This window comes from Eublepharis macularius, chromosome 4 (genome assembly GCF_028583425.1).
Source record: "Eublepharis macularius isolate TG4126 chromosome 4, MPM_Emac_v1.0, whole genome shotgun sequence".
NCBI classification, from domain to species: Eukaryota; Metazoa; Chordata; class Lepidosauria; order Squamata; family Eublepharidae; genus Eublepharis; species Eublepharis macularius.
In genome coordinates this window covers 67,991,922-68,018,182 of record NC_072793.1, presented here as the reverse complement: position 1 = coordinate 68,018,182, position 26,261 = coordinate 67,991,922, and the positions used below count along the sequence as shown (strand labels likewise).

General features: G+C 39.5%; 1 protein-coding gene across 3 annotated transcripts in view; it reads left to right on the top strand.

The window, feature by feature from the left end:
- The window catches only part of ARHGAP26 (Rho GTPase activating protein 26), a 401,231-nt gene that overhangs the window by 320,141 nt on the left and 54,829 nt on the right, over positions 1-26,261 (top strand). Inside the window, exon 22 of one of the 3 annotated variants that reach the window (XM_054976070.1) lies at positions 22,109-22,189. The exons of 1 other annotated variant lie outside the window; for it this stretch is intronic. In XM_054976070.1, the coding sequence (XP_054832045.1) occupies positions 22,109-22,189 (81 nt within the window). Of the gene's footprint in view, positions 1-22,108; positions 22,436-26,261 lie in introns of those variants that run through there. One more of the 3 variants, XM_054976072.1, reaches the window with a different exon arrangement.

The following is a 26,261-nucleotide window of genomic DNA, read 5'->3' as shown; positions in this document are numbered from 1 at the left end:
GCAAAGGCCCTCACCTTATATGTATACCCTTTAATCTTCATACCTTTAATTTCATCATCTTCACGTATTTGTCTAAGTAAGGTTTCCAATACCATTACAAATAACAATGGAGAGAGTGGGCATCCTTGTCTAGAGGCAGTGATATTTTCCATGCTTTCAAAAGCAGTTGGAATATCAATTTTGCTTGCTGCTGAATGCCGTGGCACAATTCAACAGATCCGCAAGCTCACTTTGTGTCCCCAGAATTTTGTCCCCTCAGTCCCCCTCTCTTGGTGATACTGTGTAAATTTGAATCCTTGAATCCCTACTACTTGGTGTGTTCTAAAGCAGTCCTTCATGTATAGCCCACCCAGTCACCCCTTTTACTCAGAAGTTCTAGCACAGGAAGAGAGGCTGCCCACTTCCTGCAATGATACTGACAGCACACACTCAACAATATTGCTCCAGGGCTCATAATGAGCAGGACAACATTTGTCCATGAGAGTTGGAGTGTTAGCCTTATCCCATGATTGCCATAGCCATTAGGTGGAGAATAGTACTTGCTCTGATCTTGCCACCATAGGTAGCCTTAATATGTCTCAGTAACTGATGAAGTGGCTGAAGAAGGAATTTGTTAAAGATCTCTTTGCAGGTCTTGGTTCAGTCCCTCCAGTTCAGATTCCAGTTTTCAGCAGTCCTGTTTGGCCTCCTATCAGGCAATTATCAGTGACCAGTCCATAGAGGAAATACATCAGAATGTGTGACTGCACTGGTAAAATATGAAAATATGTGCATGAAATAGCACGTGCACTGAAACTTATCAGTAGGGCTTTTGTAGACGATGCTTTATTGAGTTTCAATCAGTTTGGTTTCCAGTTTCAGGGTTCCCCCCCTGAGAATTGCTAGTTCTACTGTGTGTATACACAGAGATATATTTTTCTCTGTGAAACAGATCCAGAAATGGCACAGTGTATGTTAGTTTTCATTGTTAAATTCCCAGAGAATGATACTGAAGATTTAAAACACAAACATTCTCAACCCTGCAGTTTTCCTTTTTTGAGACTGCCTTCCTGTAACTCTAGGCTTCTATTTAAGTGCTGACTAGTTGTCCTAATCTTCTGTATTTAATTAGGATACCTCTTTGTTGAATTTCTCTCCTAAACTGTAAGAGTGGAATCTGTCATTCTTGAGATATAGTTAATCTACTAAGACATATTGGCCTGTATCCAATCATGCAGTTGAAAATGGCTCTTAAGTTACCTTAAGAGAGAGATGGGAGTTTCCACCAATTCCCCCCCTTCCACTGCACCCCCTGAAATTTTGTTCCTGGGAGATTTGTGTGCCAGAGAAACAGTGGCCTCACCAGGAGGCAGAAAAAAAAGGAGGGGAACCAGGTGCAAAGTGAAAAAAAAATTAAGATTTTTTTATCCCTATGTGTTTTGCTATTGAGCATCATCAGGGGATCTTCTGTGCAGTATTTCAAGTTTAATCTTGAGCATGAGGTGCCATCAGAAACAATGTGATTGGGGTCTGCAGCTGAAGGGCAGTATCAGCAGAAATCACATCCTTTAAGTACCCTTAAAGCTTAAGTGCCCTTAACGCTTTGGAATGTGGTTGGATACAGACCGGTAAGGCATTCCAACAGGATCTTTGATTCCTACTGGATCATGTTTACAGATTCACTTCTAGAAAAGTATTTTGGTTGAGCAGCTGCTCATGTAACTTTTCCATGGACCATTGTGTTTAAGAAATCTACCTAAGGTTCCTGACACATTCCTGTTTTAACCTGATTGTTATCTCTTGCTGCACTAATTTTGTATAAAGCCATTTCAAGCAGCATTTGTATCTATTTATGAACCATTCATGAATTGCCATTTCAAACCACTGCTTTTTATGGCACAGTAAGTGGCTACCCACCAATCCCTGGACCACCAAGGCTTTTGCATTCTTTTCCAAAAAATCGGCACAAAAATATTGCTATAGCATTGTAGTGATAAGTGCAGCAGGTTCTGTAACTCCCCAGCTTTCATTTTTTTAAAAAAAGTAAGCCTCTAGCCCATTCCTTTGCAGAGAAAAAAAGGAAAAAGACATATATCTACAAAGGAAGGGGTTACAGACTTTTAAATAAAATGAAAGGTGGGAATTCAGAGAACTTGCTGCACCTGTCATTACAATGCTATAGTGCTTTAGCGTTAGTCTCCATTCCAAAAAATAGAATGTGCTGGAAATGGGCGGGAAAATAAAAAGGTGGTGCTGGCGAAAGTGCCACTGACATTTCAAACAGTACTCCTCAACAAATCAGAAGCATACAGAACACTTCAGAATTGAAGAAAAGTGTTTTCAGAAAAAATAGTTCAACCCCTTATTGTAAACAGGACACAAGTGGCTCTGCCTGAAAAGGTAAAAAAAGATCCATTAACAATTGGCAGTCGGGGGGGGCGTGGCGTCGGCTCTGAACGGGATGGACGCGTTGTGCTGAAGCTCCGTATCGATTCCACCCCAGACCCCTAGTAAAACACATTCTACTTCGTTCTGCTGAAATTGACATGAAGGGTAAGCAAGACCAGACATTCAAGAAACAAAATACCAAGGCAGTTAAGAGCCTACAAAACTATTTCCCGAGCTCTCAGGCGGAGAGTGCTGAGGGAGACACGGAGGGGGTGAGGGCCAACATGGCGGCCGCGGGAAGCTCCACTGAGGCGCGAAAGTTACCGACCGTATCTTATGACCCAGCCCTGAAAGCGTTGTTAAAAGAGGTCGAAACTAGCTTTGCTGATCGACTCTCACTTATGATGGAACCAATCTCTAAACAAATTAATGAAATCAAGCTGGTAATGGAGACTGTAGCACAGAGGACGGACCAAGCCCTGACCCAGACGGCGGCTTTAAAAGACGATGTTAAGCTCCTCCAGTCTGAGAACAGCAAAGTACAAAATAAAATCCTTGACATTGAATTTCAGCTACGGAGCTCCAATTTGAAATTCAGAGGGCTGGAGGAGGACTTTACAAAAGACATGGAACTTTCTACTTTTATCTCTGACTGGCTGGCGAATGAGCTTCAGTTGCAGGAAGGTTCACCCATAGCCATTACTAAAGCATACAGAATTGGCGCCAAAAATAATGAGAGGCGAAAGGGCCCGAGGATGTGGTGGCAATGTTTGCTGACTGGAAGATAAGGAAACAAATCCTAGAAACAGCCAGAGTGAAAAGATTTCTGACCTACAAAGGAGCGAAGATCAATGTCTTCACAGATCTCCCCCGTGAAGTACTGGAGAAAAGACGGCAATTCAAAAGTGTGACGGAAGGTTTCAGAGCTGCCCAAATTGATTACAGCTGGACCCGCTTCTCAACGCTTCGAGTCAGTATCAACGTACAGATTCACTTCGTCTCTACACCTGAGGAGGGTCGCCGCTTCATGCAGGAATTAGGAATTGAAATCGCCATGGAAACTGAAGCGGGCACACAGCGGAGGAAGCGTAGCATGCCCTTATCACCACAGAAGACCAGCAAGATGGCCGCCCGTGATGCCTGAGCGAAAAAGATGCTGTTATGAATGTCATTTATGCTTGAAGTGGAATGTTTAAAACGATTAATAACCACTCGCGTTTAAAAGGGGGTGGGGTGGGATTGAATGAGGGGTTTTTTGCCTTTTGTTTTTTTTTCGGCTCCTCCATACAGGCAGTCCTTTCTATTGGTCTGTAACCGAAGCTATTGTCACTCTTCAATCACTTCCACCTAACTGACGTCTGGCGGGAGAAAAATGGATTGCTTAGGGATTACACCTATTACTCCTCCCGACACGATGTATACACGAGAATCGATTACATTCTTATGTCAACAGACCATATTGATAAGGTGAACCGCTCAGAGATAGGTAGCATAGAATACTCAGATCACGCCTGGGTGGACTGTAGGGTGCACCTAGCCTCTGAGTATCCTAAAGAAAAGTACTGGACCTTTAATAAAAACCTCTTACTTAGCGACAAAACCACTAAAACAATAGAACAATATATTAAACAATATCTAGAGGAGAACCAAACAGGACAAACTTCGGCTCAAACGGTGTGGGATGCACTCAAAGCTGTGCTGCGAGGGAGATTGATAGCACTTTCAGCGTCTCTCTATAAGGTTAAAACACAGCAGAAACAAGCCCTGATAGACAAAATTAGCACTCTAGAATGTCTACACAAAAAGAATGGTAGTAAACGAATTTATAAACAACTACTGCATGAGCGCAAATCACTAGAGGCACTAGAATCACAGCAAATCCAGAAAAATCTTTTATACTTAAAGCAAAAATACTGGTACTACTCTCCTAAATCTTTAAGATACCTATCATGGAAAGTAAGAGACAAACAGATTAACAGGCATATCAGGCTTATCAAAGACTCTAGTAATCGGGTACTCACTAGTCCTACTGAAATCGTAAAAGTGTTTAGAGATTTTTACGGCAAATTGTACGCGTCAACCAAGCCAGACAAAGAGAAAATTAAACTTTATCTCTCCAAACATAAGAACATTAAAAAATTAGCGGAAGCCCACAAAGTGATAATGGACAGTCCTGTCTCCAACGTTGAGCTCCTCGCAGCCATCAAAAGCTTGAAACGTAATAAGGCCTCGGGGCCTGATGGCTTCCCAGTAGAATTCTATCAGAAATTCGCGGCTACATTGCATCAGCCCTTGCTTTTAGCTTGTAATGACATCTTTATGTCAGGCACCTTACCCGGGACGTGGTCAGAGGCAAACATCACCTTAATCCCCAAGGAGGGCAAAGATCTTTCAAACCCTGGCTCATATCGGCCGATATCGCTTCTAAACGTAGACTACAAAATCTTTACTTCAATTCTGGCAAAAAGGCTGAACTCCTTTATAGGGCAATATATTAGTAGGGATCAAATTGGCTTTATCCCCGATAGAGATATTTCAGAAAACATATATAAAGCCTTAAATATCTTGACTCATAGTAAACATTACAATCAACAACTACTGTTCCTATCCCTAGATGTGGAAAAGGCATTTGACTCTCTTGAGATCACTTATCTAACAGAGCTTCTATCCCACATGAATTTTGGTTCTGACTTTCAACAGGTAATTCAAGCCATTTACGACTGTCCCCGGGCAAAAATTAAAACCAATGGTGTCTCCTCGCATTCGCTCACCCTTTACAGGGGCACCCGCCAAGGCTGTCCTCTATCCCCCATCCTCTTTGCTCTAGCGGTTGAGCCCCTAGCTGAAGCCATACGAGCCAATGAACACATCCATGGTATACAAATCAATAACACCACCCTTAAATTGTGTCTCTTTGCGGACGACATCTTACTGTTTCTCTCTCATCCTTTGAACTCTCTAAAGCACCTCCACGCAGAACTAGATCAATTTGAACTAATCTCAGGGCTAAAGGTTAACAAGAACAAGTCGAGCTTACTCCCCATGAATTTGCCAGATCAGTTGAGCAGCAAGATCAGACAGCTCTTCCCGTATCATTGGGCTCAATCTCACTTACATTACTTAGGCATAAATATCCCCCAGAACCCAGATCACCTGCTCCGACTGAATCACCAACTGATAATGAAAGACATTAAGAGCGCAATATTCAAATGGAACAAACAAATGTTATCTTGGTTTGAGATGTACAATTTGATCAAATCCTTCATCCTGCCAAAACTAATATTCCTTTTCCGAATGATCCCAATAGATATCCCCCATCACGTACTGGGACAACGGCAAGCAGCTCTTAATAGGTTTCTTTGGGATCATAAGCGTCCCAGAATAGCTTTCAAGATCTTGAGGACCAAACGCTGTAATGGGGGATTCAACTTCCCTGACTTTGGTATGTACTACACAGCAGCTAGACTGACGGATATAGCTCAAATCTTACATCACAACACACACTTTGACTGGATGGATGTGATGCATCCGCAACATCAAACCCACACGATTGGTGAGCTGTTTTGGACTCATACCACCCACCGTCCCGCCTCGCCGAACAGGGGCATCTTCCTCAAGGCGCTCTTGAAGGTATGGGACAAACATAAATCTAAACTGATCCCTAAAATCTCCAGATTCTCGCTAGTGACTTCGCATGACGGGGCACCACCCCGAGATAATAGCACAGTCTCAACATCCTGGGAGAGCCTTAGGAACAAAAGGTTGATAGATATAGCATCTAAATCTGGCATCTTAAACAGGGCAGAGCTAGCCTGCAAATTAGGTAGGGAAGTCCCGTGGTACCTCTATTTTCAGCTAACCTACTTCGTGCGAAGCCTGGAGATAAAGCAAGTCTTTTCCAAATCTAGGACGGAGTTTGAGATGATTCTTGAACCCAACTCACTCACCCGCAAAGGACTTCTGTCCAAAATCTACAACTTGCTGATAAACTCCCATACTAAGCAGAATGTGACATTGAAAGATAAATGGCAACTAGATTGTGGGGTGGACATCTCACAATCTGATTGGGAGCGGGTCTGGTCCTCCAAATTATTGCGCACCCCGGTCATCAATACCAAACTGCAAAATTACAAAATTCTCCACAGGTGGTATCTTACCCCGCATCAGTTGGCAAGAATATATCCCAGACGGTCCCCTCTTTGCTGGAAAGGTTGCGGTGAACAGGGGACCTTTATACACGTATGGTGGGGATGCCAGTCCATTCAAGGATTTTGGCGCACGGTTTTCAATGAAATCGCAATTATCACCTCCCACGTTATCCCGCCTAGCCCTGAACTAGTCTTTCTGGATATCTGGACTGCTTCCACTATACCCTGCCAACGGAGGGACTTAATACGTACACTCCTGAACGCTGCCAAGAATGCAATCACAATCAAATGGAAGTCACCTGTCCCCCCGGGCCTACACATGTGGTACAGGATGGTATGGGACCATCTTATAATGGAAAAAATAACTGACAGAGTGCAACTTAGTACAAACCCAATGAAATCTTCTGACTTTGCTGCCAAGTGGTTCCCTTTCTTAGATCATCTAGCCAGAAATGAGCTGTTAGCATCGCAGCTGCCCTTTCAGGAAATCATACAACCAGAAGTGTGAGGTCAGGGGGCCATTGTGATACAAGAGTAGTCACGTCAGCTTGCTCATGAGATGTAGTTCAACTAATATCCTTTCCTGTACTTTCGCAGTTTGTGTAATGTATGTTAGATAGAATATATATACTGGAAATAGCTTCTTATGTCCCGGTTGTACTATGGAAATAGTTTTGTATATTGTTATCTGGTATGTTCTCCTACAGTTGATATTGTTATGACTTGTTGTTAATATTAATAAAAAGCTTAAAAAAAAACAATTGGCAGTCAAACTGGTTGTGTCAGAAATGACACAAAAAACCCACTAGCAACCAGCGGCCAAAATGGTTTACACAGGCTGTGTAAATAAGACTGAAGAAGAGTGTTTCTTGATCAGACCAAATGTCTGTCAGGTCTGTTGGCTTTTTTCCCACAGAGGCCAACCAGATACTTCTGGGAAGTGTACAAATAAAGCATGAAGACAGCAGCCTTCCCCAGCTGTTGTCCCTCTGCAGCTGACTTTCAGAGATTTTCTTTCTCTAAAGATGGAAATTCAGCCATCGATAGACCTTTTTTCTAGTCTCAAAGCCATCTAAGCTAATGGCCATCACGTCATTATTTCTCTCGATATTTTCAACATTGTGCATATTTTTATAAATTCTCTCATTTTTTAATAAACAAGTCCCCATTTAGTTATTTTTTTCTGAATATAAAGGTGCCAAAATGATTTAGCCTTTTCTCATAGGCAATCCAATCTTCTTTTATCGATTTTTTTTAAAAAGCCGCTCTTTGATCACAGAATATGACACCACAAGTGGCCCTGAGAAAAATGAGGTTGTTGAACAGGTAAATTTGTGTTAATGCACAAACTTCCATGCTCAACAGGACTCTTTCTGAGACAGAACAATGAATCTTGCACCTGAAGATCTGCTGAGGATTTCTGAGGTGATGTTCTGCTCTCAAATCTTATTTACTAATAGCCAAGTGGCAATGATCTGAGAATACTTAAATCCAGAAATTGGAGCCATGAACAAACAAGACAGAGCTTCCTAAACACCTGAAATATATCCCAGGTTTCAGAAAAATCTGAAATCTGAAAAAAAAAAGTGACAGTTTAAAAAATCGCCAAAATGATAAAATGAGCACCTATAGCTTTAACAATATGGCTCATGTCTGTTTCTAGGCAACCATAAGAATCTGACCAGTATCCCAGCCTTGGTTTCTGCCAGTAAAAGACAGGGGGGCAGGATCTTTGAGATTGAATTCACTGGGGCCAGGTCTGGCAGCAACCACCAGATAACTCATGACTCACCCAGGCCTGTCAGTTTGCTCCTGTTCAACAGCACCCCCCATGCGCCCTAAAGCCAGAGTGGTGTAGTGGTTAGCATTTTAGAGTAGGATCTGGGAAACCCAGGTTCCACTCTGCTGTGGAAGCTCAGTGAGTGACTTTGATCCAGTCACACACATTCAATCTAACCTACTTCTCAAGACTGTTGTGAGGATAATATGGAGAAAAGTAGAATGAGGCACACAACTGGGGCATAGGAGAGAGCCAGCCGGAGGTGGGGAGGGGAAGACAGGGGGCAGACAAAGGTGGGTGGGAAGGAGAGAAGGAAGCAGGAAAAGGAGGAAAGGCTATGGAGGGGCCAAGGAAGAGAAAGAGGGCGTGGTGGAAGAAGAGGAAATGAGATGCCCCACTGCAAGTTCTTGTAAGTCCCACTTTGTTATTTTAGATTTAATGACACACCCCACCATGGCCCAAATATAATTACTCTATTTCACATGCTGGCTGAGAAGCACTCATAAACCCTTCATGCCAGTTTACAATTTGTTAGACAATCACAATGTTTCTATTTTCAGCATCCTCAGTTAATGCAGCAGACAGATTTTGCCTGAGGTCTTATAGGCTTGTTCTGTAATAAAGAAAGCAGAGCTCAGCGTCAGCATTTTGTTACCCATCAGATTAGACTCACTGCAATACTTGATTGGGTCAGAGGTACTATAGAATGGATCCACCATTCACTGTGCAGTGAATTGCATTTTTAAAAAGCTTTTGCAAAGTGACTTGACCTGCTCCTAATATTCTGCAGTTGACTATCTAATAAAGCTGTCTAACTCATGTCTGATAATACAAGGATCCTGTTTGTATCTCTATGTGGATTTTTTTCTTTGTTTAGTTTGATTTTGAATTACATTTTTGAGAGCTAATTCTCACGTTATAGATTGTAGCACACTCTGGGGCAGCCAGTTTTACATTGTATCTTTTTTTACATCTGATCCTGAATCTTCTTTCAGTATGCAAAAGTAATGTGTGTCCTTGGCTCCCATTCTTTGGATACTGCAGAAAATTATGTACTTACCCCTTTATATTAGAGGGATGTATAACCATGTATGCTGCTCTGAACTCCAAAGGGTAGGATAAAAATGTATTAGATAGATATTATTGTAAATGGACTTTCTTCTGGCTTGAGTCATAATTATCATTTATATCCATACTTTGGGGGAGGATGCTTTTATTTTTTCCTAGATACCTACATTAACTCCACTTTTGAGTCACTTTTGAAAAAAATTACTATAGTACATACTTTTTTTTTGCCTGATGCTTCCTGTAATTGACTACTGTTTTCTATCACACCTTCCCACACTTTACCATCTCTTACTGTCTCTCTGTTTCTGAAATAAATTGAATAATCCACAGGAGAGAAAAAAATGTTCATTGGGCCTACCCTTTAAAAAGGAATCAGTCCATAATATCATTATGTTCATTTTTTTAAAAATTCAAATGGGAATGCACTTTATTCAAAAACATCTACATCTTGCTTCTCTATCTGAAAAGGGAACCAAGGGGTGACCTAAAACATCATTTTAAATAGCATATAAAACCAAACATGCAAATAACCAGTAACAAGCTGTCATAATAAAAAGCCTACGCGCAAAATTAGACGAAGCAACATCAGTGGCATTTATCCTAAATCCCACTGAAAAAATGCAGTTTTAAACTTGCTCCAGAAAGACGATGATGAAGGAACATGGTAAGTTTCTCCTAGCAGAGTTCCATAACACTGGAACTCTTGCAGAAAAGGCCTAATCTTGTATAGCGTCCCCTCACCTCTTGAGAAAAGCCTGTGGAGATGATCTCATTACTAGAGGGGGTTCATACAGAAAAGGGTGGCTTCACATGGTTTTCCAGCATGCCTATGCTTGAGAGTTCTAAGAGTTTACTTAAGAGTTTCCAGCCAGCTTCTAACATCTTTTAAGGTCACTGATTCCCCCCAACTTTGAGCCACCTTTCAGTCAGCCACACAATACTGTGCTAGTTCCTCCAACAATAATGATGGAGTTCGTTTACTTGTTTTGTAATAGCTAAAGTTAATAGAAGTAAGCCTGGAAATTTGTAGGGTTCCTTACGTCTGTGTCATCGACTATATTAATTACCACTGCCGTGTCATTTTATTGACTGATTTAGGATCTCTTGTTCTTCACCTGCATGATGTTTTTACTATTTTGAACTCTAGAATATAAAAGCCACAGAATGTGCAAAGTCTCAACTCAATGGAGTTGTTGTTTTGCTCGGGTAATTCATATTTTTTTAAGTCAATAAGTAGTTGTCTTGGAAACCTGTATAGATAGGCACACAGTGCATGCTGAGGGCTGCATTTGCCCAGATTACTATCCACCTCCTTCCTGAAAGGAATCCAATATGTTAAGAGGAACTTCAGTTAAAACACAGATTAGTTTTATTAACTGTTCTGTGCTATTGTTAGTTTCAAAGGGCTGCTGTTTACTTGCTAGCTAGTGAATATAGTAACTAGTTGAAAAGTGTAATCTTTCTTCCAACATCTGTAGTGACTGCCAATTTCGGTTTTACTGCCTTGACCCCTCATGTAAAGATAATTTGGAAAGTATTATTATTTGAACATTCAGGTTCTGACAGATTTATCTTATTATTGAGATAGAGTAGCAAATGCAGTAAAACAGTTGGCAAGTGTTGCATTTTTTTCGTTTTGTTTTCCTTTATATACGAACATCACTTCATAATTTGATGGGGGAAAGCCTCATCTTATTATTGTATATTGTTCATTTTCATTTCCTTTCTGTGGTAGCAGACTGGTTTTGCGTGTGTCTGTGTGTGTGCCTGTCAATGGAATGAAGCCAACCTTGGCTGCATATTCCTGTTTGCTTGTCATGAATATTCATGTGAAAGAGAGACTTTTACCTGAGGCCAGCAATTTCCTGTATTTTCATGTAATGTTATTGGAAGGAGATGTTTTGAAGACAACCTTTCCCCTTTGTAGACCAGTTTTCTAGCAATTTTCCTTCCTTCCTTGCATTCTCAATGCAGTCATCATTACAACCAGTTCTGCATCAAATAAAGACAGAATTCCAGTTTAGGTGTGCCAGAGGAGATGCTTTATTGTTTTTCATTTTGGAATGAGCATAAATGTCTTGATTTAAAAGCAGAGAGCATGAACAGTTAGCATAATCAGAATACAACTGGTGGCAAAGTAAATGGGATGGACACATTTTTCTTTGCTGGTTTTAAAAGATCCTTGTAGAATGTGTAGACAAAGTTGAGAAGAGTACACAGAGCTGTCTGTGTTCAAAAACCAAGGCAAAAGAACTAATACAATCATGTTAGTGGATAGCTTCAGTGATCCAATAATTGGTCATCAGGATTCAGAATTCTGAATTAAGGCCCAACAACAGAGTGGATTAAATTCAGGATATGTCCTTGTTCCATTTTTCCACAGTACTCATGTACTTGGGCCGGTGGGGGGAGGGAGGCTTTCTAGAATGCAAACATTTCTGGTTTATGGAGAAAGAGAAAAATATAGTGTAAATATAGTTAATATAAATACCACCATTACCGGGCCAGGCACAGAGATTCTAATGTACTATCAAGTCGTTTACTTAGCAGAATTCTAAGCCTGAGTTACCACTGTACACTTGGACTTTAATATTTGTCTGATCATTCATAACTTATTATAGTCTTTGGAAAGCCATCATGTTTATCCCGTCTTATACCACAGGAAGTAAAATTTGCATCCAACTGCCACAGATAAAGTATTGCATTGGGTCCTGCAACATGTATTCAGATTTTAACAATGTTTAGGATTTCTAAAGAGCAATCCTAAGTAAGTCCACTCAGAATCCTTTTGGGGTCTGTTCAATGGGGTGTGCTTCCTAGGAAAGTTTACTTAAGATTGCATCGCTATTAATCAGAATATTAACAGTCAGCTAACACCCTATATATGAATGACTACAGTAAGGAAAAACACTTTGTGAATTAATCTTTGAATGAGTAGTTCAGGAATTTAAAGAACGGTTTTACTCTGAATAGAGTAGTCCTTGGTTTTTATTTGGTAACATTTTACATAATTTTGTGATTGCTTCTAGATTCACTGTAGTTTATTTCTTCTTAATACATTGGAAGCAAAAGAGCTTATTCAATGCTAAATAGGGGGTTGTCTGTGATCAGTCTATTCTCTTCATAATCTTGCCCAGAAAATTTCTGTTAACCGCACCAACAAACTTTAGGACCTTGTTCACTCCTGCTCTATAATCTGATGAAACCTGTTAGATACACCTCTGCCTCAGGTAGCTGCTTTGCTACCACTTCAGAATATTATACTGTGCATTGTAAAATAAGGAGACTTGAATTATGCATTCACATTAGGCACCTAAAATGTCACCCTTCCTATTATTAACAGCAACTATAAAATGTGCTGTGTGAGGATTTCCACTCACTCTCATTCAGTGTAAGCAGATTCCAAGCTGAGCTAGTATTTGTCTTATTAGTCCCTGTTAACTGGGGTTAACCGAGGCTATCATGGACTGTGTGCCTCCATTTTCTCCACTTGGCTATTTATTTTAAGATGGCCTGGTTAGCCAAACCCACAGAAAATAGAATATCTTAAAAAGAAACTCTCATCCTGTTTACCGAATAATAAAACTGAAGCGCAGTGGTAATCTGCTGGACACAAAATGTTGAATTTTACTTTTGATTTAGTCTGGTCTGATTCCACTAGTATGAGGAATCAAACTGGGCTGAAAAGCATTTTTTGTCCATTGGACTTGCTGAAATGTGGAGATGCATATCTGTAACTTTGATGTCACCCCTTTGGGTATGTTTAGTCATTCAACCCTTTTGGGAGGAAGTTATTAGTCATATTAATTTTGTGTTAGAAAACTCATTTATTTTTGAGGATGTTAATATACTATTAAACTACTTACCTGTCTCTTGAAATCTAAACAATGGTCAATGGAAATGGACCCTCCGTGCCTTAACAGTTGCTAAAAGACTTATACTTCAACATTGGAAAGCCCACCTCCTGTAAACAACTGGATTGAAGACCTTATAAATTTATCAGCAGTTGAACTTACCACATATAGAAGACAACTGCACATGAACTTATTTTTAGATATTTGGAAATCTTTTATAGATACCTATGTATAGATTTGCCAGTAGTGTTTTTGTACAACTCAAAAGGCTATCTAGGTTATAGACAAAAGAGTTTCAAAGAGAAAACTAACCAAGAGTAGATATATAAATATTAATATAAATTTTTAGTTTTTACCTCTTGAGCACCTTTAGGCATTTGCACTTTAAGAATATTGGGTGATTTGAAACTAAAAACTAAAAATTTATATTAATATTTATATATCTACTCTTGGTTAGTTTTCTTTTTTAGTCTGTTTTATCTATAACCTAAACCAGTACAAAAGTTCAAGCAGTTAATCAAAATACAAAAGTCACATTCATAACGCTTAATACTATATTTAATACTGTTTTTGTAGCTAGCACTTTTTTATCTCCTGTTTGCTTTTTTATTTTTTAATGTTTTTGCACTAATAAATTTTTAAAAATTTAAAAACTTTGATAACACACTTTTTGATGAAAACGTTTAGGGAAAAAATGTTGTTCCATGAGGTCATAATTTCAATTTTATATTTAAATTGTGCAGTTCAAATATTTATTTCAACAGCAATAAAAGAATCTCTTTTTTGGACAATGCATTTTAGACAATGCTGTAGAAATTCTAGAATGAGAATGCTTAAAATGGTTCTGCATGTAAGAATGCTGATTATAAGAATTGTGTGTATGAAAGCCTCTTTATCAAGACACACATTTATGTATGTAATACAATTTATAATAACTTTAGAGTACTTTGCATCTCTGGAATGCACTGATGTTTTCTTTTAATTGGGTCTTCACAGGCAGTCTAATTTTCTTTGATAAAGTAAATATCTCTTATAAGTGCCTTATTTTTTCATGTAGCACTGAAACCAACTATTTTCGTTTTCTTTTCCTCAAGGTTAAAAATGTCATTTACTGGAGGTCCCTTTGCAAACAAATATATCAAATTAGCAGCTTCACCTGATTGATTGGAAGACTGAGAGCCAAGCTACAAGAGATGAATTAAATGAGGAGGAGCACGTGAAGGGAGTTGCAATGTTAGCTGGGAAGCTGAGTTTTAAAGAGATCAGAACGCTTTGTTAATTTCCCCTCTCTACAGAGCCAGGGAGATTGCTGTTCAGAGGGTTTGTTAATTTCTTCTTTGCCTCCCGAAGGCTCTGTCAGTTTCACCTCTCCTTCTAAGAGGCGAAGAGGAAATAAACAAACCCTCTGAGTAGCAATCTCCCTGGCTCTGTAGAGAGGGGGAATTGACAAAGCCTTCCGATCTCAGCTAGCTTCCTGGCTAACATTGCGACTTCCTTCACGTGCTCTTCTTCGTGTAATTCGTCTCTTGTAGCTTAGCTCTGAGGAAGTAGCACTAGAAGGGATCCTATATCATTCCTCTTGGAAAATATCACAGACATATTACATATGTAAGTAGTGTGTAGTGGTTTGAGTGTTGGTCTTGAATCTGATAGACTCCGGGTTCAAAACCACACTCTGCCATGGCAGCTTGCTGGCCACATGCCATCATCCTAACCTACCTTACAGGGCTGATGTGAAGAAACAAAGGAAGAAAAATAATGATGTAAACTGCTTTTGAGTCCCCACTGGGGAGAAGGGCAGGATATAAACAAAGGAAATAAGGAAATAAACTAACTCTATGGGGGAAATACAGGTACAACATTTGTTCCTCCCCCCCGCCCCTCGAACTAGAAGCTGTGTATAGGTTGGGTAATCTATATTGACCAAATTGCACTGGTGAAAAGGGTTGAATACTTTCATCCCCATATCATTTCTCTAATCTTCTTGGTCACAAGGACTGCTAACATTTATTTAATGAACTATCATTCTCATGGACCTCCTGCATTGTATTTAGTTTGATCCTCCAGTGCTCTTGCATCTATAATACAGAACTGGCGAGTCTTTCAAGAGGCTAGAAACCACCTGTTATCGGAAAGCAGTTCTTAATAGTTGAGATGAGCCATTCAGAGTAAATTACCATAAAGGACTGCAAATGGACCACAAAGTTGCATCCTACCTATTTACTCAGTTTTGTGTTGGATGTTCACCTTACTGTTGCATAGATATTAAGCAGACACTGGGAGTTACGTATATCTGAAAGGTTTTATCCCAACTCTTAGCCATGGGCATTTAGCTAAGAAAAATGTAATAATAAAACATAACAACAACGCAAGTAAAAGCACCTGTGATCAACACTTACAAATATTCCAAGCTATCTAGAGGGTAAAAATAGCCTGAAGTAACTCATAAGGAGAGTGAGAGGAAAAATCAGATATCACAGCAGTTTCTGAAGTAAGTAGCCAAAAACCTATGACTGAGTCCCAAGGAAGTCAGTTGGGCATAATTTTCCATTGCCTTTCCCCTGCAATAGTTAATTTCATATACATTTTCCTTTGAACCATGCACAAGTTTACCTTTTCCAAAGATTATGGCATGTGATTCACAGCCTGGAGCACATCTGATGTTGCCCCAAGATTAGGAGACAGGAAAACTAACAAACACGCCATTATAACATAACTAGCACCAAAGGAGTCAAATCAAATTTACTTGATATGTTCAAAAACAGTTAGATGCCAATAAATTCAATATGTGCATACAGATAGCTTACATGAATATAAAGCAAACCGTATTACAGTAGCAGCATTAGTATCAGCATACAAATAGTATATGCATAGAAGTAGGTTACATGTGCAAAAGGCAGGGCATATTTCAATAACAAGGTCAACAAAATCCCTATGTAGGTAAAGATGTAAAGTGCGTGTGCCTAACAATAGTACTAAATATCAATGAAAAAATTAATCGCATGTACATAAGGCAAAGCATACATCAATATTAGCATTAATACAACAAATTTCCTATGTTTTTAAAGTGCCAGTGCCTGTAATTTACAGTGTTGTCTAAAAAGTAACCAAAACTAAACAAGGGCCGGGAGCTGGAGTCCCAAACCTAATCCCCCGTGGCTCAAGTACAGGACCTCCGTCTTTGTCGGGTTCAGTTTCAGCCGACTCTGCTTCAACCAACCAGTCACGGCTGCAAAAGTATGTTCCAGGACATCTGGAATTGAGCCGGGCCGGCCATCCATCATCAGATACAACTGGGTGTCATCTGCATATTGATGACACCCAAGTCCAAAACTTCGCACCAACTGGGCAAAGGGGCGCATATAGATGTTAAAGAATAGTAGGGAGAGTATTGCACCCTGTGGGACCCCGCACACCAAAGGGTCGCGGGATGACAATTTCTCCCCAAGAGCCACCCTCTGTCCCCGACCGTGGAGAAAAGGGACAAGCCACTGTAAGGCAGTCCCTTGTATCCCCACATTGGCGAGGTGGTGAGTCAGAAGATTGTAATGGCTTACAACATTTTGGTACCTTCCTGTTTTACCCTCACAGCAACCCTTGTGTGCTGCAAGGGGAAAGGAGAGTGCACTTCCCATTTTCTATCCATGGTTACGTGATTGTGCAGTATTATGATTTCACCTGTCCACAGGAGTAATTCAGGATTTACAGCTTCTACTGATCAGATTATTTTATGCTTTAATTCTCTTTCTCCTCGCCCAAGTTTGTGTATGGGGAATATTAATCCAAATGTTAACATTACATTTTAATAGGCTGCAGTTCTCAGCAATAACAAGTCATATTTATCACAATGTGAAGTAGTAATGGGAATGAGCACACCTGTTATGTCACTGCTCTGCTATATGACATCCTGTGTTAATAATCAAAATTAGCATTACCTCTGGTATCTAAACCTTTGTAGTTTCTAGCTGCTGCATATATAAGTGATCTAGGTGGCCAGCAAATATCGATTGGGGGGAAATTATTTCACTTGTATAGATATCTGTTTCTGAGACTGGGCATTAATATTCCTGGTGCTACTTGGATATTTTTGTTCCCTATGGCTCTGCTAGAATAGGAGTCCCCAATGTGGTGCCTGTGGGTGCCATGCTACCATCAACATGTTTTCTGGTGCGTGCCAAGTGTTTTTAAAAATTGGGTGGGGCCAGATGGGGCATTTGCCCAGCAGAGCTTCTGATTGGCCATTGGAAATCTGATGGATTGTGCAGATTTTTTTCAAAAAAACATTGCTTTGGCAGCAACTGCCATCATAGTGATCTTCACTGTGTGCCTGAAGATAAAGCATTTTAAAACAATATGAAGATAAAGCATTTTAAAACAGTATATTGTTGATTTTAAATCAGCATCTTGTGAAGCAGAACTTCTGCCTTAAATGTTGAAAAGTTACTATTAGAGTTATATGTAACCTCATTTCCTGACATTTTGTAGTTGGCTCCTGCAGCAGCCATTTTGTGGTTGGCTTTACCTCCTGCAGCAGCCATTTTGTGGTTGGCTTTACCTCCTGCTGCAGTTATTTTGTGGTTGTGCCCACCACCCTGTGTCAGAATTCTAGATATGCCCACAGGCTTCAAAAGGTTTAGAACCCCTGTACTGGAGAATAAGAAGCAGAGGACGTGCAAAGACTTGTGAAGGAAGAAGTCTCCATTTTCTCATCTCCCGCCAGACCGAGTCGCTACTGTGTGGCCACTGGAGTGAAAAGTGTTCTGCTACATGCTGAGTGGGGTGGCAGGTTTAGCATTAGATATAATATACTTATATAAGCTACATGACCAGTGAGATATGCTTGTTTGGGGATGGAAAATCAATAGCTCTGGTTTTTCATTTGAGGTGATTTGAGTTAAGTTGGACAAAAGATAATACCCACCCACCAATACAATATCTGAAGCAGGGTTTTCAGGTCCATACCAACCTAAAAATGGAGGAGGGGTGTGGGGATCAGGGACTGACATGTGCATACATGCCTGTGTCCCTAGCTGATTACATCATTTCCAGCACAATCCAGAAGTAACAGGTTACACCAGAGCCAATCAGTAAAAATTGGCCCCAAACATTATTTGGGGCGCTGATTTTTATTGAATCAGCCCCGGGGTGACCTGTCACTATTGCTGGATACGGGTGTATCACTGACATCTGTACTAGCCTCCCCCCCCCCATTTCCATTTTGTTTCCCCCCTCTGGGCAAGGGAGCATGGGGGTAGTGGTAGCTAGTGGTGGTGGATTCCCCGCCCCCAGCAGGGGGCTGGCAACCCTAATCTGAACAGAAGATGCCAATGTGCTGCAGCCATTGTCGATGGTTATCCTGCTGTTTGTGCTCCAAACTGCGAATCTGTTGTTCTGTTGCACAGGCCTTTTCTGTTCTTCTTAACTTGTCACGTAGGCTTTGAAAAGCTTTTTCTGTTCTTAATTTCATGTTTGTATTTGCCTTTCAACATTCCCTCTCCTTGTTAAACCCCAAAATGAAGCCCAGCATTCTAACAATATATTTTTTTAAAGTTAATTTTGTTTCACAATGGAAACACATAACAGGATATTTTAAGGCATCTGCTCACTTGGATTGTAGAACTTTTCTCTAAAAGCTATATAGATTAATCTTTCAAATGATAGATTTTCTACATGTCATCAACTTGAGCTAGAACAATATTATAGGAAATGTATGTATGCCACTAGGGTTGACAGGTGTCCAGTTTTCCCCTGGACAGTCCAGTTTTTTTATCCAGCTTTCCGGGATGTCTGGTAATAAAAATACCAGACACATACATGTCTGGTATTTTTGCCCATAGGGGAAGTGCTCATCTGGCCAGCCTCCTCCAAGCCCAGGAAGTGGCGAGACCATCCGCCTTCCCCCCCCCCAAGCATCGGAGAGGCACCTAGCTGGCAAAGCAACTAGCAGGCATGCCCATCTGCCAGGCCAGCAATGACATCACTGAGTGCCCTTAGTGACTTTATCATGCAGAGTTTGGAAGTGCACATGCTTTATGCATTCACAAAACAGGGGGAAAAGTGAGTGATGAGGCTCCTGTCCGGTTCTCATAGGGAGGCCATCTGGCAACCCCATCTGTCACCAAAACACAGTAGCCAAGCATCTGTTCTCCTCAACATGAAACAAGAAACCTGAGGGAGAGGTAAAGAAGGGGAGGCCACACGAGGAAGAAGCTATTGGTGCCTGAAATTAGAGGAAATTCCAAATAAATGTCAGTGTTCCTTTATATACCACTTTTAATCAATATTACAAAGCACTGAAGGGATATAAAACAAAGTTTTAAAATTTTTCAAAATTTCTTGAACAATAGGACATCATATAAATTCACAATGTCATGATTCCAAAATCAAACAGTTAAGAGACAGGCTGCAAAACTTCCAGGGATCAAGTAAATCCATTCTATGGATCAATCTCACCCAGACTGCAGTAGATATACTTTAGAAGGTAGTTTCCCTTAAGGCATGAGGCTAAAAATGTATAGATCTGTTCCTGTTTCAAAATCAGAGCTCCTACGTGCCCTAAGGCACCTTGACTAAATAAATAAATTAAATAACAGCCCACTAATACTTAGCAGCTCACTAATACTTAATCCCAGAGATATTTTTAAAATGTGCCTGCCTAATTCTAAGGGCACAAAATATAAACAGTGCCACAGACAAAGTAATATGTCTAGCTTTACCAGCTAAAAGATACAACAAATAGAAATTATATAGACAAGGAAAACTGCTCAACAGGAGCAGTATAAATTTGGCTCATAGATGAATACAACCTACATCTAAATGGTAAAGCTTTGGTTATATCTGTACCACAAGCGCAAAGTCTCTGAGAACGACTATTTGGCTGAGAATCCCCAAAATAAGGGAGAACAACATCTCCTAGCATTTAAATTATAGCCTCCTAGTCCAGTACCCTCAACAAATCAAAAACTGTATCTCCAGCCTGTAATATATCAATATAAAAGAGAGGCAAACCAAAACTAAACTCAACAACATGTTCACCATGAACTTATCCCAGGAACATTTATTGGAATCAAACTGGATCCATTTTAAAAGCTCAGGTAGACTCACAATCTAATTTTAAAAATTTTAATTTTACAGCAGCTACCCATCCCAAGAGAGAAATTTGACTACAACCTGTTTCCAACAATAAATTAAAATTTGAAATACGTTTAGGGGTACGTAAAAGAGCATGCAGAAAGGTAACCTACACTGGCTGTAGCTTAGCTAGGGCTGCTGAAATCCAGACAGTGACTCCATAAAGTAAAAAAGGAAAGAATTTTTGCTTGATATACTATCAATACTCCAATATTATTAGAATGGATTGACCACCTGAATGAAAAAATAATCTCATGATGGCAGCCAAATGAACTTTTGTACCTTCCAAAACATGGTTGAGATGGCTAGACCAAGTATTGGAAGCTGTAAAATGAAATCCAACAAAGCAAAATGAATGCACTTGCTCTATCTGATAGAGCCTATCAAATGTACTTTAAGAATCCAGGACTGGCTAGGTTGTCTATGAACACCCACTTTCTGAAAAACTTAAGATTTTTGATTTGCCATAATCAATAATCTATACATATGGCAAATCAATGTATCGACCACCCATTACTCTCCCCCCCCCCTCAGTTGATAAAATTAGCATGGAAATTATTGTGTTCTAGTGTCTTTTTCCAAAAAACCGAGACCTGAATATTCCTTAGAAAAAGGCCATGGAAATTTTTCTTTGAAATGAGACTAAATTTAAAAGAACATGAAGATCTGAGTAAGTAAATTGACAGGAACAAAGATCTGAAGCCGTTATCTGGGTATTTTAATGTATTTTTTTTAAAAAAAAATCTGTGCAAGTAGGTAACTAAGAACGAATAAGTCTTCAGCTTATGTTTCTGGCTAATTTTTGTTCTCATTATTCACAGATCTCCATAAGATTACAAATTTTCAACATTTTAAATAAGCAAAAGACTAAGACTGAAAGTTATAAACCAAAGATGACTTCAGCTGAAAACAGCAGTCAGTCCCAAGTCATCAAGTTCCTCTTTTCCTGGTCATGTCTAACATAATACACGAGGTTATGCTATCATATTCAGAGTTTCCTCATTTTCACTTCACTGGGTTCTTTGTATAAGTGCAAGGAAACTCCAAGCAGATGACATTAGATATTTTAGAGATGTGTAGAAAATGCCTGGTTTGAGTTATAAATTTTTTGGATTTTAGGGAAATGTTCTATGATTTAGGGGTCAGCAGGTATCTGAAATTCTGGCTACAGATCTTTGCTATCAAATACAAAAGGATTCCTTATTTCCTGTAGCATTTTCATATGCACTCCTTCAAGCATATTTGTTTATGGATAAATAAAAGTTATTCCTGAATCAGCCACCATAATCAGGGGAATTTGTCAGTCTCCTAACCTCCTCCTATTGGTTTTTATCAGGAAGCCTTGCAGTTCAGTTAGATCAGATTTCTGCATTAGCAGTAGATTTCTCCTAATGGTCCAGAGAGAAAATAGAACCTTTAAGTCATAAAGACAATCTGTCTCATTCTGAAAGGAGATCCCAGCACTTAATTAACTTCATAAATTAGCTGTAGCTATAGTACCACCACTTTACCACCAAATGGAGGTAACATAATCTCTCTGATCCTTTCTGCCATTGTAATGGATCCCAAACATCAATTAATCTGTCCCTGAGTCCTTTCCATTTGGGAGCATTATGGTCATGAACAAGCTAATATGCAGACTCAGTTCACAAAGGAGTGCTAAGCTATGAAATTATCAATAGCCTAAGAATTATAACAGGTTGTTCAGGGTTTTTTTTTTTTTTGGTTATGTTCTGTTTTTTCCCGTTTTCATATTTTAGAGCCCCCACTGCTCCATCTGAGGCCTATGAAGATGCACCTACTTCAAATCAACCATCTGTGGAAAGTGGCGACATTGACAAGTGATGTTGATCTCACCTGCTACTTTTGAAATGGAATTTGTTTCCTGAAAATTGTACCATGCCCATGAAACATTAAGCCCAGAGAACCTTTAAACACACACACACAAAATGATACTTATCCACTTTATATTTTAAATAGTCCCTTCAGTTTTTCTATATTCTAATATAGATGAAATAGGCTACGAGCTGAAATCATACGTAATTGGAAACAAGATGGAAAAGCAAAAAAATAAAATTGTGAAGAAACTTTTTGTCAGTAACTTTGCTTCCATCCCTACAATTTTTATATACACCCTAGATATCCAGACACTGTAGACACCGTAATGTCATTGTAGCAGAACAACCAGTGAATATCTTTTTAAGGATTTACAGTACAATCCTGTGTGATATGAATTTGGAGACAGGAATTTTAAAAGTTACAAACATTAATCAAGAGGATAACAAGTCCTGGGCAGCATGGGCTTTTGGCCAAAGAGTAGATACGCAATGCTCATTGAACTGGTGTGATGACAGTAACAAAAAAAAGGAGAAAACGCAATAAAGGCCTCATTTGCCATCTCTGTTTATGTTTTTCTCCCTTCCAAAATGTCTGGTTTTGTGCACAGATGCTGAGATTTGCTATGCACCTGAGTGGCAACAATGCAAGCGAAGAGTGTGTATTGCCACCTGTAGGATAGTTGAGGTGGATTGCTGTGTTGGTCTGCAGTAGAACAGCAGGATTCAGATCCAGGGGCACCTTAAGAGACCAACAAGATTTTCAGGATATGAGCTTTTGAGAGTCAGAGTTCCCTTCAGACTGAAAAGAGGAGCTCTGACTCCCGAAAGCTTACACTCTGAAAATCTTGATCTTTAAGGTGTTATGGACCCAAATCCTGCTGTCCTACTGCCACTTGTACATTTTTTTACAAGAGAAGGTTGTGTGCTGCTTGTTCTTCAGTTGTCTGCATTATATTGTAATGTAAGTCCTAAAGTTGGGGTCTGCCTAGGGCAAAAAAAACAGTACATCCAAAAGTACCATTGTCAGATCACTTATTTTTAAGTAATCCCATTCATTTTAAGCAAAGATATGGGAAATTTGGTTGAAGAAATGGTTCTCAATGTTGAAAACTGCCAAGGCATGCCTGGAATACAGACAATGTCTTTGGCTTTAAGTAGCTTTTTAACTTCTAATTTTTTAACAAGTATACATGTAAATGCGAATCCCTAGCATCTCCTGTTAAAGGATCTCTGGTTGGGAAAGACCTCTATCTAATGCCTTGAAGATCCACTGCTAGATAGAATAGACATGACTGGACTAGCTAGACCAGTGTTCTGACTTAGCATAAAGCAGCTTCGTTTGTTACATAGAGAGGCAAGTCCTTTTCATTGTCCCATCCCCTTTTTCACCAGTTCATTTCTGAAAATTTCCCAGTTAAACCATTTTAGAAGTTCTGTGGTACATCATAATATTTTGCACCTTCAGAAAAAACTTGGTTTTTAATGAGTAGTTTTTCAAGTTCATTTTCAAGTTGTTTGTGCTTGGGGATAACTGTTTCAGAATAAGGTTATAGTGAACTAAGGGAATGTTAACATCCAAGTGCTGTTGAGCATTGGGAATGTCTACATTAATTATAATCCATAAAAATGAAAATGAAATGAAATTCTGTATATTAACTCATTAACTGGGAATCATATCTGGCACAAAATTCTACATTGGGACAATGAGTAATTATATCTTACATGTTTTATTAAAAGAATTGGATAATTCAACTTCCTGCTCTGTAAAACTTACAGGAGCCTGTTGTTCAGGGTTTTTGTTGTTCCAACTTCCAGAAATTTTACAGCTTCTTCATAGATCTCTAGTTGCAGATCTATTGGTTAAATATACCAAGAAGACTTCCCAAGGTCTGTCATTCTGTAGCTAAAGCCATTGTCCTTTTCTTGAGTCAGAGGGATGAAAGAAAGGACTGCCTGGAGGAGTGGGATGAATGTTTATACTTCAGGTACTTTAGCAAACAAAGGAAGATATCTCATTAAATCAAGAGTTAAGTCAGAAGACTCCACAGTAGTCCTCCAGCTCAGTTATTAAACCGCCTTTTGGATTTTTTTGGCTCCCATGAATAGAAAGGACAATAGTCTTCTGTATCTAATCGGTAACACTTACATTATGCAATCACAGATGAAAGAATGCTTATTTCTACTGTTTTACTTTGCTGTTCTGCATCTTTAGCTAAAATGTAAGCAATGTGTGTGTTAATTAAGGTATATAATAAGCCCTCATTGCTAGATACAGAAGACTTTGAAATGGAAAACGTAGTCTTTGTAAGGCTTTTTCCTCTCATTATTAATCTGTAATTTCCCCATTTTGGTGCAGGATACTCCCAAAATATGTTTTGTAAAATAAAATTTCTCTAGCTAAACTAAAACTGCTTAAATAAACAGCATGCTTGGATTTGTAGTATCCAAAGACTGAATCTCTTCACAAACATTCTGAACAGCATTATGTGCTTTTTAGCAATTAGGTCCTTGGCAAGTTTCTAATGTAGCCTCTCTTGGCATAGCTTGAATGCACTCTTTTTAATAGAATACTTTGCCAGCTTTTCGTTGTGTTACTCTGCTTGCCTTGGGAAATGCACTTGCTGCTTTCATTTCCCATGTGGAATCTGAAGGGCATCCTGAGAATGGGGAGAACACATTTCTTGGGTGCAAAGAAATAGCTATTCTGACAAAGCCACCCAAGAAAGAAGTCCCACCTGTTTCCCTCTTATGCACCAATAAGAAGGGACCCCAGGATTTTCCACAGCAATAGGGATAAAAGATCGCTCTTGAACCTAGAACTCAGAACCTCTGAGTTATGATTTTATGATATGGCTTTAATTGTATTTATATAAGTATGTATTTTATGAATGTTGTACCCCGTCCTGAACCCACTTGCAGGGAAGGAGGGCTAAATACCAAATAAAGTAAAGTAAAGTAGATTTGCTGGCTCAGTCCCAAGGCATCCTGTTTTCAAACTTCTGCAACAGGTGCTCTAGAAACTAAGAGACAAACTAGGTTTGTTTAGACCACGGCTATACAGCCCGGAAAATCCACAACAACCAGAGGTTTGTTTACTTATTTATTTATGTCATTTATAGTCTGCTTTTCTCACTGAGATTCGAAGCACATTACATAGTGTGAGATTAGTACAATCAGTAGCAAGGACAAGGGCAGGCATTTCCATACCATGTTAAGAACATTTCCATAAACAATGTCATAGGGTAAATGAATACAAGTTTACAAAGACATAGTATTAGTAAGGATCCAATATGGGGTTGAAGAATTGCTGAAATAGAACATAATCAGTTCTAGGACTGATGTTAAACAATATGAAGCACAGGTAGTATACAGGAGTACATATTTAAAGCAACAGATAATATGTAAAGCAACATAATGGTGAAGTCTATGGTTCCTAACTCATTAGTGGAACATCTGAGAACCCCTCCCTACAATACTGCCCTCCTATCTGAGAAAAAAGCCTTTTTGAATAATTTGGTTGTGCATTGTTTGCGGAAAGCCAGGAGCGTGGGGGCTCTCCTGACCTCGTCAGGCAGGCCGTTCCATAGAGTAAGGGCCACCACATGGTGGGTTCTCAACATTTCCCATGATCTGATTCTATGAAATTATCTATAAGGACTATATTCTCTAATGAGAGGGGTCTTTGTTATCTTGAGTTCTTAGTCCAGAAACAGCAGGGTCTCAGTGTTTCAGATAAATCCTCTTCTTAAATATTTCTGATAAATCCTCTTCTTAAATATTTCTTAAAAGTAGAGAAGTTATTATCTCCTACAAATGTCAGATGTTAACTTGAAGATTAAATGGAGTACTGGAGCCTACTATCAACCCAATGTGGTTAGAGTGTCAGACTAGGATCTGGGACACCCAGGTCTGAATCCCCAGGCTAGCATGGAAGTTTGTTGGGCCAGTAATAGTCATAGAATCATAGGATTGGAAGGTACCTCTAGGGTCATCTAGTCCAACCCCCTGCACAATGCAGGAAATTCACAACTACCCCCCCCCCGACTGCCCCAGTGACCCCTGCTCCATGCCCTGA